Here is an 18,679-nt window from a genome sequence, read left to right as displayed (position 1 = left end):
ACAACCAGCCCTTTATTTTTATTTACATGTACATGTGTGTGTGTGTGTGTGTGTGCATGAGTGTCTGCCATGTGTGGTGGTACTCTCAGAAGCTAGTATGGGGCACTGGCTCCCCTGATTTACAGGTAGTATGAACAATCTGCTATGGGTGCTGGGAAGCAAGCTCTGGTCCTCAAACCCGGCAGAAATGCTCTAACCACTGAGCAATCTCTCTAGCTCCCTGACCAATGCTTCTCGATCTACCAAAAACCAATCACTTCCTCTGGCATCAGGGAGGTCTTGGTCTGTCTGCAGAGAATAGGCCACTGCTACAGGCTGTAGGAAGGGTCTGACAGGAAGAAGTCTGGGGAGGTGAAGGAACGCGGAGGAAGTCAGCTGAGTCTGAGAAAGAGTCGGGACGTTTCTAGAGAAATTGATGAATTGATGAGAAAGGAGAAATTGAGTAATGATTAGTCAGAAAAGAAGAGAGGAAGGCGAACAGCAATGAGAAAGGCATGTGATGCATTCTGGGAACTTAACCCGTTAGCAACCAGAGCTCAGGGAGAAGGAAGTGGTGTGATTCCAAGGCAGAGGGGAAAGCAAGGGGTGAGCAAGAGCTGGGTAACAGAGGCCTGGGGTCTGCCTTTCAAACATCAAAGGGAAAGAAACCAATTTATAGTCTAGAGAATTCCGTAGGAGGCAAGGCTACACACATCTGCAATCTCTCGGTTGTTTGTCTGTGATGGGAGGGTTGTGTTTAGTTTAAAGGTAGCCTGCCATTTAGCCATTCCCTGGGTCAGAATAAAGACGGACGAAACAGATGAAGGGAGGGAGAAGGGAATGTTAGCCCGATAGTAGGGGAGGAGGGTGTCGGGGGGAGGGAGAAGGGAATGTTAGCCCATTGATAGAGCATGTGTCAGGCATTCCTGAAACCCTGGGTTCGATCCCTCTGACAGCTATAGGGGAGGAGGGTGCCGGGAGGAGGGAGAAGGGAATGTTAGCCCAATGGTAGGGGAGGAGGGTGTTGGGAGGAGGGAGAAGGGGTGAGCTGGGAACTGGAGAGATGACTCGGCAGTTAAGAGCAATCGTGAGGACTGGAGTTCAAATCCCATCAGCTCTGGAGAACGTGACAGCCGCCTCTTCTGGCTTCCAAGCACACACAGGCACACAGACACCCCTCCCGCAGAACGCATTCATTCTCTCATGAAGGTACAGAAGTATTTGAAAGGGGGACAGGACGGTTCACTGGGGAAAGGTGCCAGCTGTTGAGCTTGATGATCTAAGTTTGATCCTGGAACTCATATAATGGAAGGAGAGATTTTCTACAAGTTGACCTCTGACCCCCCCGCCCCCAAACACATAGTGGTACACATGCATTCTACCCTACTTCCACATATACAAATAAATAAATAAATGTTTAATAAAAAAGGTTGAAACAAAAAGGTTGAAAATTGGCGGTGGAGAAAGTAGTGTGCACTACGTATACACACACACACACACACACACACACACACACACACACATAGCCAAAGGGACTCCTTTGGTGACTAAGTCGGTGATCAGGGCCCACTGCAGAGGCTTAAGAAAATCCCTCTTTCTACTGAGTCACCAGTAGCGTTCCTCACAAGCACTGCACATTGTCAGAGAAGCTGGACAGTGATGGAGAGGAGGTCCAGATTTACACTCTATGGATACAGTCCCCCTAGGGAGCCCACAGGAAAGGCAGGCAGGGCTTGCTGGGTATCCCACAAAAGCACCTTTGGGTGGAAGCTGAAGGGAGGGAAATAAACCTTGTCCTGTCAGGAGAAGTCCCCAAATCCAGATGAGGCTAGAAGCCCAAGAACTTTGAGGCAAATGCCCTTTGTGGTTTTTTTTTTTTTTTTTTTTTTTGGTTGTTGTTGTTTTCTCCTCTTCTAGACAAAGCCATTGGATTCAGTGGTCCCTCCGGAAGGCCAGTCATTTCCTGAGGAGATATCAGGCCAGCCCAGACCTCATTGTTCTTGGTTTCCAGCTATGGCCGCCATTACCTGACAAGTACCAGAGCTGGTCTCTGCGCTCCTGGAGAGGCTGTCAGAGTTGTTTCTGCTTTTCACACTGCAGGCTTCTGGTCTGTGGCGGGGAAGAGAATTCTGCCCCTGAGGCATGGCCGGAAGGCAGAACTAGCCTGTGTGCCTCAGACTGCAGAAGTCTTTCAGGATTCAGCTGAGGTGGGCCTTCAGTCGGCAGACAAGATGCTCCTGGCTCTGGGGCTCACGCTGGCGCTCTGTGAGTTTCTAACCTACTTCTCTCTTCTGTCTTCATGAGACTTGAATTCGTGAAATCAACAGATTGGTTTTCTTTTTTCTTTCTCTTCCAGATGCAAGCCTCCAGGCTGAGGAAAACTGTAAGTCCCGGTATTTTCACATGGCTTCCTTCTTTGTATCTTTTCTGAAATTAACTCCTGTCAGATTGCTTAGGGTTGGTGTTTAAAACAACTAAGAAAACTCTAAGGTGGATTCTGTCTTTATGTACATATATATGTATATAGGCATTTAGAACCAAACCTTGTTCTAAGTCAAGGCTCAAAGAGTGCGTTTTAGAGACAGTGGTATAGGAGAAAGTTGCTGAACACCAGTCTTACATCTTGGTGGGTTTCTGTTTGTTGGAATGGGAGAGATGCATTTTTTTTAAAACCCCGGTGATTCCTTATTTGTTTGTGGTCTTTCTGTCATACGCTATTTCTTTTTACATCATACTACGCCTCTAAATGTTTACTTTCCAACTCTTCTTCTCCTTATTTGCTTGGGTTTGGTGTCTTTAACCCCAGTACTGGGGAAACAGACACAGAAAGATCAGTAGTGAAGTCCAGCTTTGGCTACATAGGAGTTTGAGGGAAGCCTGAGCTACATGAAACAGTACAAAACCGACTCCCAAAAATAAAAACTAAAAACGTATATTATTTTTTTCCCCTTTCACTTGTTTTAATTTGCAAATGAGACAGCGTTGACTCGACAGACTATGGAGGCTGAAGGAGCGGACAGTGGGTATCAGGACTCCCTCTCTCCTGAGAATAACTAAAAGGACCAGCCAGATGCCCCCTTTCCCACCCACCTGGGAAGCCCCGCTCCTATCTGAGCTCTTCTGACCTTGCACGTGGGGAAGGGTTCTGTCTGTCCTTAAAGTCAGACCTGTCATCCGCTTGAGAGCTGATTCGGAATCTCTGAATTTTTCTGATTAAGAGGATTTTTCTTGCTCCATCCGTCGGAGACCCTGAAGGAAAGGGCTCAGCCCAGCCCCGGGACTGTGGGTCAGGAAGAAGGCCACAGGTTACACTCACTCAGTCAAAAATTATTCCAGTGTGGGAAAACTAGGGATGCTGGGCTGCAGGCTTTTTTTGAGCTGAAGAACGTGACAGCTCTGAGTTGAGCCAGGGATGGAGCTGTGGCCCCAGGATGGGGAGGGCTGTGGTCTGTGAGTCTGTGTGCTTCCTTAAGGCTTCCGGTCCCTTGGCAACACCTGGAGACAGACTGTATTATCTTCAAGTCATCCCCACTAAAGGGTGGGTTCGGTGAGCCTCAGAAAGCCGTGACTCAGCCAGGGCTTGTCAGCACCACGCTCTCCGCTCCCTGGACCCAGACATCTCTCTGGGACTCGTGTTTGGCTTTGCCTAGCTTGGTCTGGTTGGAGACCGGAGTCTCACACTGGTACCCTCAGGTCATCTTGAACCCACTGTGTAGCCAGGGCTGCCTATGAACTCTAATTCCTCTTGCCTCAGCTTCCTCAATACTGGGTTCACAGTTGTGTGCCACCAGCCTGGTGTCACTCAGCAGGCTTGGCTTTGCTTCTTGAGACCTGGCTATAAAATGGAAACCATGGCGGCTTGGGTGGGGTAAAGATGAGATTGGAGTAAGGGAAGAGGCATCATTTGCGCTGTTTATAGGGATTAGTCAATGATCCAGGTAATCATTCCTAGCCCTCCTTTATAATTTAAATTTGTGCCCTATTTGTTCTGCACCACTTTTGTGCCCCCCTACCCCCACCCCGTCTCTCTTCTGCACTCGGGGTGCCATATACCTGAAACTCACTGATGCTCAGGATGACAATGACTTTCTGGTCCTCCTACTTTCCTCTCCCAAGGGCTGAGATTCCAGGCACACACCACACCAGGTTTATGCAGCACTGGGAGTCAAATCCAGGGCTTTAAGCATGCGAGGCAAGAACTCTACCGACTGAACTACATCCCAGCACTCTGTCTCCTGTCTGGGTTATGTCCTGCCAGCCCTAGAGGGTTCTTGCATCTCAAGATCCCCGTAGCTTGTCTCCCATCTGTCTCTGTCTCCCTGTTTCTCTCTCTCTGCTTCACAAGACACCAGCTGTAAGAAACATGACCCAGAGAAGCAGGCAATAGACTGAAGTTGCTTTGTTGGAACTGGGAGGGGCCTCAACCTTCCCCAGGGATGAAGGATGAGGGTCTGGGGATGTGTGTGTGTGTGTGTGCGCGCGCGCGCACATGCAGGTGTAGGGATGTGTGTATGCGTGTGCGTGTGTGTGTATATGCATTACTATCAGGAAGTTACAGTTATTTTTTTTGTAGTTGGACTGGAAGTAAAGTGGGTTCTTTTTGATACTTGGGCACCTTGCTTCTGCAGATGGAGCTGACCAGTCAGGCTGGGGTGGAGCCATTCTTTATGGCTAGGACTATTGCCCAGTGTAGCCTGACTTAATTCCTCATGGCCTGAGGCTATTATATAATATATACCCAAATATGAAAGGGTAAAAAGAGGAAGGGGTAGAGTTGGGCACGGTGGTGCAGACCTTTAATCCCAGCATTCGGGAGGCAGACGCAGGCGAATCTCTGTGAGTTGGAGGCCAGCCTGGTATATAAAGCAGGTTCCAGGACAGCCAAGGAGGGCTATTACACAGAGAAACCTTGTCTCAGAAAAAAAGAAAGGAAGGAAGGAAGGAAGGGAGAGAGAGAGAGAGAGAGAGAGAGAGAGAGAGAGAGAGAGAGAGNGAGAGAGAGAGAGAGAGAGAGAGAGAGGAAGAAAGGAAGAAAGAGTGAGCAAAGGCAGGGGGTGCAGAGGGAGGGTTGTTGTAGTTTTGGGAGTGAGGGTTTCTTCCAGCTAGAGTGGGGTGACAGTCCCAGTGGTAGAAGGAACACACTAAGGTCCCTTCCAGGCGAGATAGCAGCTAGTAGTTTTTAGCTACGAAGAGCTGAGTGACCCTTTGAAAGAAGTAGGTGAGACAATTGAAAGGGCAGAGACCAAAGAGCCAAGTTAGTATAAGCATAATGATCGAGTCTGCCAAGGGGGTGACCGTGGCCCCAAGGAGTCCGAATACTCCTTACCCTTCCTCTCGGTTGGAGTCTTTCTAGGAACTGTTTACCATTCCCCCCCCCCCCCCCCGCAGTAGACCGAGTTGGTTTGCTTAGAATTGCCTTCTTTCCCTGGGAGGGCCCAGGTGCCTTGCTCTGGGAGGCAGCGTTATGTCCTCCCAAAGTTCTGGAGAGCACTGCAGACAGTGTATCTATTTGATTTCGTAGGGTGACTGGTTTGTTGTAGCAAGATCAGGTCTTCCTCAATCAGATTGATCATTTGTTGACGTTGTGCCTGTTAGAGCCCTATCGCTTGTCTCAGGGTGTGAGCCATTGGGAGGACTTGCGCAGAACCCCTTGTTTTAGTATAGGGGGAAGTTCAGAGGGTAAAATACTTCAACGGCCAGGGTTACACACAGAAAAAATTGTGAAGAAGGGGACTGCTAGGTCAGCCAGCTCCAAGAAGAATGAACCAGAAGATGAAAAAAAAAAAAAAAAAAAGAGGAGGAGGAGGAGCAAGAGAAAGAGGAAGGAGGAGAAGAAGGAGAAAGAGGAAGAAGAGGAGGGGGAGGAAGAGAAGGAGGAGGGAAAAACTAGGTGCTGACATCCCTATACAGACTAGAACAAAAGAATTGCAGCCTGTGAGTTCCTGGAGGCTTTGAGATGGGAAGGGCCCCTGATTAGTTTACAGAACCTTTTCCTTCTTGCATCATCTCTACGAGGTAGGCCTAATGAGGCGCCTGCTGACCCCTCCTATCCCTGCTACATTTTTTATTTTTTATTTTTTTACCATCTAGGCAACTGAGACCCAGCTCTGCGGGTTCAACCCTAGGGGTAAGCCAGCCAGCCAGTGTCTTGCTTCCTCAGCTACCCAGAATGGAGTATGTGACATATAGGTTTTACAGTTTTTCTAGTTTATTTTCCCCCCACTCTGCAAGTCAGGTTCTGGGCACACTTGACTCTTTTGTCAACCTCAGCCTGCTTCTGCCTGGAGGGAACTCCCTGGACTTCCCCCCCTAGTCCTGGCCACTGGCTAATCTGCCTTCCCACCCATCCTGCTGGCTCCCTCCTAGTGTCAGAGCACAGGCACATTCTCTCAGACTGACCAGGCCCCTGCTGGGCTACCTGGGCCTGAGTCTATCCCTCCTTCACCTCAAGGACCCCCACTCCTGGCCCCCCAGTTGTTTCCACACTCAGTGGAACTCTGAGGCTAGTTTAGAATGGCCAGCACTGCTTCCTCTGGTCATGGCCTCCCTGCCTGGAATCTCAGCTCCACCAAAGACCACCTGATGCCAAGCCTTTTCCATCCCATAACTTTTGCTGCCCTTGAGTAAAAATCATACCAGGATCCTGCTCTTCTGATTTAGGATTTCCTTCCGTTTTTCTCTCCCTCGTAAACCTTCATTCCTTGCCCTCAGGGGAGACTGGTTCTGCCCAGCCCCTTTCCTGTCTCTGGAACCTCCGGGTTACAGTTTCTCCATAGCAGGTCTCTGTCTTCAGCATGGCTCCCTCATGCCCGTCTCTGTCTTCAGCATGGCTCCCTCATGCCCGTCTCTCTCCTGACCCTCAGTATATTTACCTGCCAGGCCTTTAGATTTCCCCTCAGAAGCAAAGGCTTTGTTTTTTCACTCTTATCTTTTTTTTTTTTTTTTTTTTTTTTTTTTTGGTTTTTCGAGGCAGGGTTTCTCTATAGCCCTGGCTGTCCTGGAACTCACTCTGTAGACCAGGCTGGCCTCGAATTCGGAAATCCGCCTGCCTCTGCCTCCCGAGTGCTGGGATTAAAGGCGTGCGCCACCACGCCCGGCTATCACTCTTATCTTTTACCTGACATTATCAGAGCCAGGAAACCTTCTTCTATTTTTCAGGTCCTATAGTCAATCAAATTAGGCATTGAAAAGTTGTTGTAAACTATAATCCAAAGTTTACTTTAAAAAAATGTGTATTTATTTATTTATTTTGATTTTTCAAGTCATTTATTTATTTTTGAGGCAAGGTCTCACTATGTAGTCCTGGCTGTCCTGGAACTTGCTATGCAGGCCAGGCAGGCCTTGAACTCAGAGATCCGCCTGCCCCCTGCCTCCTCAGTGCTGGGATTAAAGGTATGTGACCCTTTGCCTGCCTTTGAAATACGTGATTGACATCTAGAGTACTTACAGCCTTGCATAGTTCTAGAAGGTTTCCATCACTCTAGAAATGAAGCCCTTTCGGTTCCGTGGAGAGTCTCGAACTCTCTTTGCTCAGCCCACCTGCCTGCCCCTCCCTCACCGCTTCCATCTGAACTGCCACTGGCTGCTCACTGGCATGGAGTCTGAGGCCATGGTGATTTTTCTAGAACTCCAGTAACTTCTGGCATTACCATCATCCTGACCCACCTGACCCCTTCTTTCCCACACTCTGCTCCTGGAACTGGCCACGCCCAGAGTGCACAGGTGTCGTACACTCCTGTTCTGATACCTGCTGTTCTGTGTTCTGGAGACTCGATCCCCGGCACATCCAGCACACAGTCCTTGCCCACTCCTGGGCAATCCCTTCCTCTCTGCGTCATCGACACAATGATCCAATTATCCACCCTTCCTCTCTGCATCACTGACATGACTGAGCTATAGCCAATTATCTACCAGCCTGCACTCTCAGACAGTGGGAGTCATTTTTTTTTCTTTTCTTTTTCTTTTTCTTTTTTTTGTTTTTTTTTTTTTCGAGACAGGGTTTCTCTGTATAGCCCTGTCCTGGAACTCACTTTGTAGACCAGGCTGGCCTCGAACTCAGAAATCCACTTGCCTCTGCCTCCCGAGTGCTGGGATTAAAGGCGGGGAGTCGTTTCTTATTTTTCCTGGACATCCAGTACCAGGCACTGTTGGATAAATGTCATGTGGCTGAGAACTTGAAGTGAACAAGGGAGAAAGACTGAGAGTCCCCAGGGCAGATGGGCCATCAAGTCTTGTGATAACAAGGAAGTGCCTCAGGGCTTCCAAGGAGCTCTGTAATTTTCCTGACAATGGTGGGTAGTTCCTCTTCCCCTCCCCCACCACTCTGAGTCATTTCCAGGTTGAGGGCCAGGTGGCTGGTGGGGGGAGGCAGGGGGGGGGCCCTCATCTTGTTTGCTAAGAGGACCTTGATTTGGGAAGGAAGCTCCATCATTAAACCGTTCGTGTTTAGCATTGTGCCGACCCCTCCTCCCCCCCCCCCCCCCGGATACCTTGCCCAAACAAACAAATGAACAAACACAGAACAAAACAAACCCCACAGGGTTTCTCTGTGAAGTCCTGGATGTCCTGGAACTCCGTTAGTAGACCCTTCTCTCTTGGATCTCTTTAGGCTGTTCTGTGCCCTGTTGGCCATTAACTGTTTTGAACAGCTTGAGGCTTAATGAGGGACATGGGAGGAGCAGAGGGCGTTGCGCATGACGGGAGGCCTGTGGGACACTTCCAACACCGTGCACTCCAACACCGTGCACACCGAGAGCCTCGGACCCCCCGCCCCCAGGCCATGAATAGACCTCTGTGCAGTTCAGTGTGCTCCTCCTCGGAGGGAATGTTCTTATAGAGAGGAGTAAGAATTCTGTCTTACAGACGTGGAGAATTCTCAAGATCTGCTGGGTGTATTATTTTCCCGTTTCTTGATTTTGCAACCAATGAGCAAGACTGGGGGTAATTCCTCAGAGTTCACCTGGCACGTGTGGTGCCCTGGTTTTGATCCCTAAAACCACACATGGTGGTACAGGCCTATACCCTAGGACTTGGGAGATAGACACAGGAAAACCATAAAGTTCAAAACCCAACCTAATCCTTGGCTACCTAGTGGATTCATGGCCAGTCCGCTCTATAGAACTATTCCAGGACAGCACAGAGAAACACTGTCTCAAACAAACAAACCATATCGTCATTGCGGTGCTTCCTCGGAGAGCCAAATCTGGGAGGTTGGATTTTTGGATTTTCGAGACAGGGTTTCTCTGTGTAGCCCTGGTTGTCCTGGAACTCTGTAGACCAGGCTGGCCTCGAACTCAGAAATCCACCTGCCTCTGCCTCCCAAGTGCTGGGATTAAAGGCGTGCGCCACCATGCCCGGCTGGGAGGTTGGATTTTATTGGGATGCCAAGGTTACAGAGGGGGAAGTGCCCAGCCAAACTTAGTATCTTTGTGTTAACAGAAAATGAAAGGGGCTGGGAGACGGGTGTGCCAGCTCACGCTGTTATCCCGGTACTTGGGAAACCAAGGCAGGATAGTGAAGAGTTTAAGGCTAGCCTGAGCTACATAGCTAGGTGGTCTTAAAATAAACAAATATTAAAAAAAAAAAAAGCTTGAATTAGTCCAAGACTCTGGCTGGAAGCAGTATTCATTCAGCACGACACCCAGTCTTGTGGGTGACTCTGGCTCACATTCTCGTGATGATGACCCTTTTGGCCAAGGTCAAAGTTATTCCACGAAGGCTGACTAAGCCTGGGTGTCTGCTTTCGAGCTGACTCTTGTGGCTGCATTGAAGGCCTCCGTTCGTCACCCCCTTCTTAGCTGCTCCTGTGAGACGTGACTTTTGGCTCAGGGCTGAGGTCCTGAAGGAGAGAGAGCTTGACTAGATGGAAGCTGTACCCGTCTGTAACTAGCATCAGGAGGAGTGTCCTGGCTCCACTGGAGGAGACAGTCCTGTGATAGCCCAGTGTCATGTGGGAGACGTAACAGGGCTGTTTTAGAGGCTGTCTAGGGCAGAGCGTCTGCCATGATGTCGAAGCTGGTTGTGTTCTCTGTTAGGGCTTGGCCTGACTCATTTTGGAAATTTTCTTTATTTAAAATTTTGAATGCATGTTTATTCAGTGTGTGTGCCTGAGCTTGTGTGCAGTCCGTGAGGTGCTTTTAGAGGTCAGAGGACAACTTGCAGGAGTTCTCTCCTACCCGGTGGGTCCTGGGATTCCCCAAACACAGGCACAGCAGTAAATACCTTTGCTTGCTAAGCTGTCTCAATGGCCTGCTTTTTATTTTTATTTATTTGTTTTTCATGTGTATGTGTATCAGACAGTCGTGAGCTGCCATGTCAGTGCATGGAACTCTAGTTCTCCAAGAACAAGTGCTCTTAATCACGGAGCCATTTCTCTCGCCCCACACCCCTATCTCCCCTTAAGGCAGGGTTTCAGTGTGTAATCCTGCCTGGCCTGGAATTTGCACTGTAGACCAGAGTGGCCTCAAGCTCTCGGTAGTTCTTTTTTCTCTGCTTCCTGAGTACTAGAATTAGAGGTGTGTGCCATGGCACTTGGCCCCTTGAGTTTTCTTCAAGGTTTCCCCCTCTTCTGTTCTGTGATACTCCTGCTGGCTGGGTGGCGACATGAGGTTCCTCCCAGTGATCTAGGTGTGTACTACACGAGCAGATGTGTGTCAGAGAACTCACCCGTGTCGACACCACCCTCCTTACAAAAGCCATGCATGGGCTGGAGAGATGGCTCAGCGGTTAAGAAAGCTGACTGCTCTTCCAGAGGTCCTGAGTTCAATCCGCAGCAACCGCATGGTGGCTCACAACCATCTGTAATGGGATCTGATGCCCTCTTCTGATGTGTTTGAAGACAGCTACAGTGTACATATACATATACATATACATATACATAAAATAAATAAATCTTAAAAAAAAAAGCCACACATGCCAAGTTTGGTGGCACATCTCTTAACCCCAGCACTTAAGAGGCAGAAACAGGTGGATTTCTGTGAATTCGAGGCTAGACTGATCTACCTTACCATTTCCAAGACAGCCAGGGTAGTGAGTCCCTCCCTCAAAAACAACAACAAAAAGCCACACTTGGTGCTTTAATTGAAGTTTTTTGGTTTTGGTTAAACCTAGAGGACAGTTAGAGTTTGAGAAGAACAACAGAACAGCCAAGCTATAAAACTTCAAGGGAATGAAGGGGAGAGAAAGCCATGCCTTCTGCAATGGGGGTAGCGGGCAGCAGCGAGGCAGTGTGTGAGCGTGGGGGCCTCGGAGGCTGAATGCTCAGGGTATCCTCTTCCAGACTTTGATGGCTATCAGGGGGAAGAGGAAATAGAAAAGGAGGGAAATGACAAGGTCCCGGCCATGGGGTAGGATGCTTCAAATAGCTGCTCACAGCTGCCTGGAGGCCGGAGACTTCCTTTCAAAGAAAGACCAGTCTCTTGTAGTTTGTCTTTATTTAGGTGGAACCGAGTTCCCTTTGGGGAAGCGTTCCTGGGATTCCAGCTGATGAACTGGCCTGGTTGGATTGACAGTAAGGGAAGGGAAGATAGAAATGGCACAAGAGTTAAGAGTTCTTACTGTGTTTGCAGAGGAGGGGTGCCCAGCAGCCATGTTGAGCAGCTACAACTGCCCATAACTCTAGCTTCAGGGAACTGGGCACTCCTTTTTAACCTCCTTGAACTCTGCGTTAATGTACTAAACCCTTATGCAGACTACACTCATACATGTGATAAAAAACAAAGAATAGTATGAACAGTATATAATGTTTTGTTTGAACTTAATTCTTTTGCATCTATTATGAGGTTGGGGGAGGGGCGTGTCACTGACCCAATCAGCACCGGGGACAGAGCCTGGCCTGGAGAGGCCCCTGTAGTGTTTCCTATAGTTGTCCTGGAGTGTGAAAGGGAGAAGGGATTATTCATGAGGTCCAGGGTTCTTCATTACATGGTCACCTTGCCCCAGTCAACATCCAAGATAAAAATACGGAGGTAGGGGAGTGGGGCTGGGTGAGGTGTGGCTCAGTGGCCGAGTGCTTGCCTGGCATTCGAAGAGCGCTGGCTTCGATTTCCTAGCACCAAGAAAAAAACAATTCCCAAGAAAAGCAGATGTGTTAGCATTCCCATTTCAACAAATAAAGGCAGAAAGACTACAGGAGTTAACAAACAAACAAACAAACAAAACAACTTCCAAATAGCCAGGCTTAGTGGCACACACCTTTAATCCCAGCACTCAGGAGACAACGGCAGGCAGATCTCTGAGTTGGAAGCCAGTCTGGTCTACAGAGTGAATTCTAGGTGCAGATATACACAGAGAAACCCTGTCTCAAAAAAACCAAATAGTAGCAACAACATCAACTCCTCTCAACCCTACTGTACTGGATAGTTTTGTGTCAACTTGACACAGCTGGAGTTATCACAGAGAAAGGAGCTTCAGTTGGGGAAATGCCTCCATGAGATCCAGCTGTAAGGCATTTTTTCAATTAGTGATCAAGGGGGGAGGTTCCCTTGTGCGTGGTGCCATCTCTGGGCTGGTAGTCTTGGGTTCTATAAGAGAGTGGACTGAGCAAGCCAGGGGAGGCAAGCCAGTAAAGAACATCCCTCCATGGCCTCTGCATCAGCTCCTGCTTTCTGACCTGCTTGAGTTCCAGTCCTGCATCCTTTGGTGATTAACAGCAGTATGAAAATGTAAGCTGAATAAACCCTTTCCTCCCCAACTTGCTTCTTGGTCGTGATGTTTGTGCAGGAATAGAAACCCTGACTAAGACACCTACCAAGCTAAAAGCAGCTTGTTCAGGATGCCGTCTGCACTGTAGCCCATAACTAGGGAAGAGGCCACACAGTGTGAACAGACCTGGGAGCCTAGAGAACTTATCAGTTTATTATTTCTGGCAGTCCTGGGGTCTGAGCTGAGGACTTTATTATGCATGCTAGACATGTGGTCTACTGCTGATCTACATCCCCAGTTTGGATATTATGTTGTTACAAGTTGTTCTGCATGAAATACATGTCTAGAAACAGAGAAGAGATGACGCTTTAAACCTCCCATTTATTCTGTGACAGATAGACCCCAGGTACCATTTCCCAGGTGTTTTCCCCGGTGCTAAGAACGACGCTGTGTCTCCAGAGGATGTGATGCTTGCCTAGTATGCTACACTTGAAGTCATAGGCTCACTCCTCAGCATCTCATAAGCCAAGGGTGGTAGCCCCACCCAGAAGCCAGGAGGATAAAAAACTCTGGGTCATCCTCCACTCCAGACGGGATGCAAGCCTGGGCTGAGTGGGACCCACTGCTAACAACTGTGGGTTAAGTAACTAACTACCCTGCCCACCGCAGAGGTAGCCTGTGGCCGCTCATTTCCTGCTAAGAGGTCAAGTCTTGAGAATGTCTTACTGGGTCGTTTCTGGATTTCTCTATTTTATGTGTGTATGAAAATTCACAGTATATAGTATAGCATAATTTCATCTTTTCCCTGTTTATATTCATGTAACCTTTTGGAGGACATAAACCCCAAGACCTTCACAAAAAGCAAACGGCATGAACAGTCATCTCTGCTTTGAGAAGTTGGTACCAAAGTAATTGGAACCTCCAAATAGTTGCTCTATTTAAATAACAACAACAACAACAACACCCCCCCCCCAAAAAAAAAAAAAACCCACCAGGGGCTCATTATATATCCCGTCTGGCCTACGACTTCTCCCACTGAGCCCTGGCCGGCTTTATGTGTTTTTGTTGGCGGTGTTTTTTTTTGTTTGTTTGTTTTTGTTTTGTTTTTTGAGGCAGGGTCTCAGTATATAGGCCAGGCTAGCCTCAGACTTGCTACATAGCCCACTGCTGACCTTGAACTCCTGATCTTCCTCCCTCAACCACACCAGTAGTAGTTCATTGAAATTAGAGAACTTTTGGGAGACAACCAAAGTCCGTTGGTGGCTTCTGAGGATTCCGAGTCTCGCAATGAGTCAGCTACGCTCACTGGCCTAGCTCTCAGGTTTTATTTCCGTCTATCTCTTCCTGGTGCTGGAGCGGAACCCAGGGCTCACACATGACAAGCAGATAGAATCATGCCCTCTTCTAAGACAATTTTGAGATTGTTGGGTTTTGTTTGTTGGGGACAGGGGGGGTGATGGTGGGGCTCTGTTCATTTGTTTACCATTATATCAAGCTGTGTGTGTGTGTGTGTGTGTGTGTGTGTGTGTCTATGTGTCTATGTGTGTATGTAGACAGGGTGTTGGTTTCTTCTTTACGTTTTTTAAAAATTCGTTTGGAGGAGGACAGCCATTCCACACATAAGATCAGGGGATAACTTGATGGCGTGGAACCTCTCCTTCCACCACTGGGTGCCAGGGATTGAACTCAGGTCGTCATGCTTGGTGGCAGATGCCTTTGCCTGGTGAGCCCTCACACTGGCCTTTTTCGTTTTAAATGTAGTGCTGGGGGTTGTACCCTGGGCTTCATCAGGGATGCTAAGGACGCATTCTATCAACTGTGTCCCCAGCCAGGCAGGGTTTTACTTTGTAGCTCAAGCCCTTGAGTTCACAGTCATAGTCTTGCTACAGTCTCCTGAGAGCTACATTTACCTGCATGAGCCCCCACACATAGCTCTGCCCATCCTTGTTAGTCTGTTTAGGCTAACATAGCAAACACCAGGGGCTGAGAAAGTAAAGAGAAACTTATTGCTTCTAAGATCAAAGTGCCTGACAAGTCTGGCTTCTGAGGTCGCTCCTGATCCGGAATGACTGACCTTTTTCCTGCCCTTTTTATTTTTTATTTTTTTTAAAGATTTATTTATTTATTTATTTATTTATTTATTTATTTTTTAAAGATTTATTTATTTAAGTGATTATGTAAGTGCACTGTAGCTGTCTTCAGACATTCCAGAAGAGGGAGTCAGATCTTGTTACGGATGGTTGTGAGCCACCATGTGGTTGCTGGGATTTGAACTCCGGACCTTCGGAAGAGCAGTCGGGTGCTCTTATCCACTGAGCCATCTCACCAGCCCCCTTTCCTGCCCTTTTTAAAGATTCGATCTAGTATATAGCCAGACTGGTCCCAGTCAAATTCACAGCAATCCCCTTGCCTCAGCCACGTCTTCACATGGGATCTGTTTTTGCAAGACAGGAACACAGACCTAGCGGATTTAGAGTCCACGATACGGGTCTCATTTTAATTTAATGTAATGGTCTCAGTAAAGGCCTGAAATCCACATAGTCACATTTGAAAAGACTGGAGGTTAGGATTTAACGCGTGGATCTAGTAAGGAGACAAAATTCAACCCAGACGCCTTTCCTCAGTCAATCTAGCACAGTTGGTGAGGGTGTGGCAAGGTGATGTAATCACAACTCCTGGATGTCTTTTCCTGGTTTGTTAATGAGGCGATTTAGACCACCTAAACATACATGGTGGTCATGGCCTATGAACTTTTAGAGAGCCTTATCTAAGCCACGGAACTCTTTTTTTTTTTTTTTTTTTTTTGGTTTTTCGAGACAGGGTTTCTCTGTATAGCTCTGGCTGTCCTGGTACTCACTTGGTAGACCAGGCTGGCCTCGAACTCAGAAATCTGCCTGCCTCTGCCTCCCGAGTGCTGGGATTAAAGGCCTGCGCCACCAGGCCCGGCGCCACGGAACTCTTATGTTTAGCTGGCACAACTTCTCTGTACCTGTCTTGTCAGAGTTTATCACTGCAATGAGACACCGTGACCATGGTGACTTGTATGAAGGAAAACATTCAATTGGGTCTGGCTTAAAGTTCAGAAGTCTGGCCCATTATAATCATGGCAGGAAGCCAGGCTGCACACAGGCACGTGTGCTGGGTGCTGGACAGGTACCTGAGAGTTCTACATCAGCATCCACTGGCAGCAAGAAGAGAGAGTGGGCCACTGGGCTTGGCTTGAGCATCGGAGACCTCAAAGCCCATCCCCAGTGACACACCTTCTCAAACAAACCCTCACCCACTGTGGGGCCCTGAAAACCATGTGACCTGCCGAGCTCTTCCGGAGCAAGAGTGAGATCAAAATTCATCCAAACCCCAAAAGTCTCATCCGTAGACCATCAGGAGCAGGACAGCTTCCTCCCTGCTCTGAGCCAGCATGTCTAGGCAGTGTACATAGCCTTGGGACCCCACAGTCTAACTCCAGCGATGCCTCACCCCTTACCTAGCCTCACTTGCCTAGCAGTACCTGGTACCTAACACCCGATACCTCCCACCATCTCCAGTCTTTGAATTTCTCATAGCCACAGCCATTCTGGGTTTACCCTGGTCAGCTGCTAGGCTTGAAGGTGTCAGTCACCCTATGTGTGAGAGGAGCTCCCTCTTAGGTTTCCTTATGTGTGCCCCTATGCTTTGTGATCACAGGTAACCTCCTGCCTCAGTTTCCCATGTGGGATTACAGGTGTGAGTCGGTCACTATGCTCAGCTTTAAATTATCTAAAAATAAAATTGTCTCTAGTTTTTTTTTTTTTTTTTTTTTTTTTAAGGTTTGTCTATTTTATGTGTAAGGGTGTACTCCTCCATCCGTGTCTCTGTTAACCTGGTCTAGTGACGCACACCTCGACCCCCTCATTTAGGACACCGGTTCTCAACCTGTGGGGTCAAGAAAGACCCCTTCGGAGGTCGCATATCAGATATCCTTGCATATCAGATATTTACATTACGATTCGTAACAGTAGCAAAATTACAGTTATTAAATAATAAGGAACGTAACCTTATGGCGGTGGTGGTGGGGTCACCACAGCATGAAGAACTGTATGGAAGTCCCAGTATTAGGAAGGATGAGAGCCACTGGCTTAGGCGGCGGAGGCAGGAAGACCAGAAGTTCAGTTAGCCTCAGCTGTACAATGATTTAGAGGAAGCGCTAGGCTACATCAAACTCTGCCTAAAGAATACAATAAAATAAACTCGGTTCCAAGTCTTCCCCATCCCGCGACACCTCGGATGTGGATCCTCTGCCATTGGGCACAACCTCTTGGGGAGGCGGAACGTGGAGAGTTTGCCTGCACGTATCCCATTCCGGTGCTAGGGCGGGTGCCGGGCTGTAGCGAAGCTCAGAGACATCGCTCTCGGGTGGGGCAGGCAGGGGCTGGCTGAGGGGGTTTTCTGACTCTTAGACATCCAGGTGCCATGGGGAATCAGGGAGGAGCTGGGAACTGAGTCAGGGGCCCTCGGGCTGGGGACAGTGTCTAGCGGGGGCACTGGCTTATCCCCGAAGTGTTGTCCTTGGCTTGGTGGAGGCAGGCTTGGTGGCAGTTGTGGTTGGGAGCTCGGAGAGGCCTTCTGTGGTAGAATTAGGCTGTGCTTTCATAGTCAAATGTCTTCTCCATGGCTCCCCGAGTTGGAGCTTGAAGGAAGAGACAGGTCTGTGGTTCTAAACAGTCTATTGTTCCTTCATGGCAAAAAACAAAAAAAAAAACAAAAAACAAAAAAAACCAAAAAACGGTACATAATATACCATACCCAGTTCTCTGGGTGGACCTGAGATTCAATACCTTTTACAGGAAGGAATGTCTGGGAAGGGAAGCTTATTGGCTAAGCCCTCTGGGCCTCTAGGTACCTCATTAGCATAGAGAACTCTGTTTTTGGCCTAGGTGACCATTAGACATGTTTCTTTTCTGTGAGGAGCTGGCAAGTGTTCCAGGCCAGGAGTCTGGCAGGGAGCGGGACGTCACCTTAGTCTCCTGTGTGTGCCTACCGAGTCTCCGGGTCTCAACCTGCTCTACCTTATCAAAATTCCTGACATGGTTTTACATCCCACACTCTGAGGCCACTCCCTAAATGACAAACACCTGCTGGCCACAACACTGGGAGTTTATTGTTTTTGCCTACATACATCTATTTCAGGTAATGACTGTCCTTTAAATCCTGTTCTTTTCCCCCTAAGGTGCTTTCTGAAATCACAGCACACATACACGATCTCTGACCTATATGTCCATCTTTGTTTGTGGTACTAGGGATTGGACCCAGGCCATTTTCCATGCTAGGCAAACACCCAACCCCTAAAATGCATCCCCAGACCTCCCTCAACACATCTACTTGTCTGTCTGTCTATCTGTCTGCCTGTCTGTCTATTTTAGATTTTAAACTTCACTGTGTAACCTAGGTTGACCTTGAATTTGCTATAAGCCTACAGCTAGCTCTCTCTCTCTCTCTCTCTCTCTCTCTCTCTCTCTCTCTCTCTCTCTCTCTCTCATTTAAATTTTTAAACTTGAGACTCAGTCTCTCTCTCTCTGGAACCTGAACTGGCCTTGAGCTCATTCCTGCCTTAGCCTTCTAAATGCTAGGACTTACAGATGTTAGCCCTGCATCTGACCAATACTGTGCCTTAATTTTGTGAGGTGTGATTTGTATTTTTTCACAGGGTCTTGAAAACAGTTACCAGAGAAAGCATTTTTAAATGTTAAGAAGATAAGAGATACAAAATAAGGCAAAGGAAGCTGTCTAGTATGGTGGCACACACCTTTAATCTCAGCACTAGGGAAGTCGAGGCAGGGGAATCTCTGAGTTCATGGCCAGCCTGGTCTCTGGAGTGAGTTCTAGGACAGACAGGGGTATTGGGGTGGGGGTGCGGGGAAAGGAAGAGGAGGAAAGGACAGAAGAAGAGGTGTAGGAGGGGAGAGAAACAGGGACAATTAGAACCATGGGTGAACATTCCTGGGCATGTCTGACTTTAGGACAGAGAGTCACTGTTTATTAAGCAACTACTGTGTCCTGTGTACACAGTATTACATGCTTC

General features: G+C 48.2%; 1 protein-coding gene across 4 annotated transcripts in view; it reads left to right on the top strand.

The window, feature by feature from the left end:
• The first annotated feature begins 1,985 nt into the window (after positions 1–1,985).
• The window catches only part of Pecam1 (platelet and endothelial cell adhesion molecule 1), a 66,087-nt gene continuing 49,393 nt past the window's right edge, over positions 1,986–18,679 (top strand). For 3 of the 4 annotated variants that reach the window (XM_021212322.1, XM_021212321.2, XM_021212320.2), the window contains exons 1-2: positions 1,986–2,244; positions 2,336–2,362. In XM_021212322.1, coding sequence (XP_021067981.1) covers positions 2,211–2,244; positions 2,336–2,362 — 61 coding nt within the window. In that variant the 5' untranslated portion in view covers positions 1,986–2,210. The remainder of the gene's footprint in view (positions 2,245–2,335; positions 2,363–18,679) is intronic. The other variant, XM_029546298.1, reaches the window with a different exon arrangement.

Source organism: Mus pahari, chromosome 14, assembly GCF_900095145.1.
Source record: "Mus pahari chromosome 14, PAHARI_EIJ_v1.1, whole genome shotgun sequence".
Taxonomy (NCBI): domain Eukaryota; kingdom Metazoa; phylum Chordata; class Mammalia; order Rodentia; family Muridae; genus Mus; species Mus pahari.
Note: the sequence above shows the minus strand (reverse complement) of the source record. Positions and strands in the feature narration are given on the sequence as shown.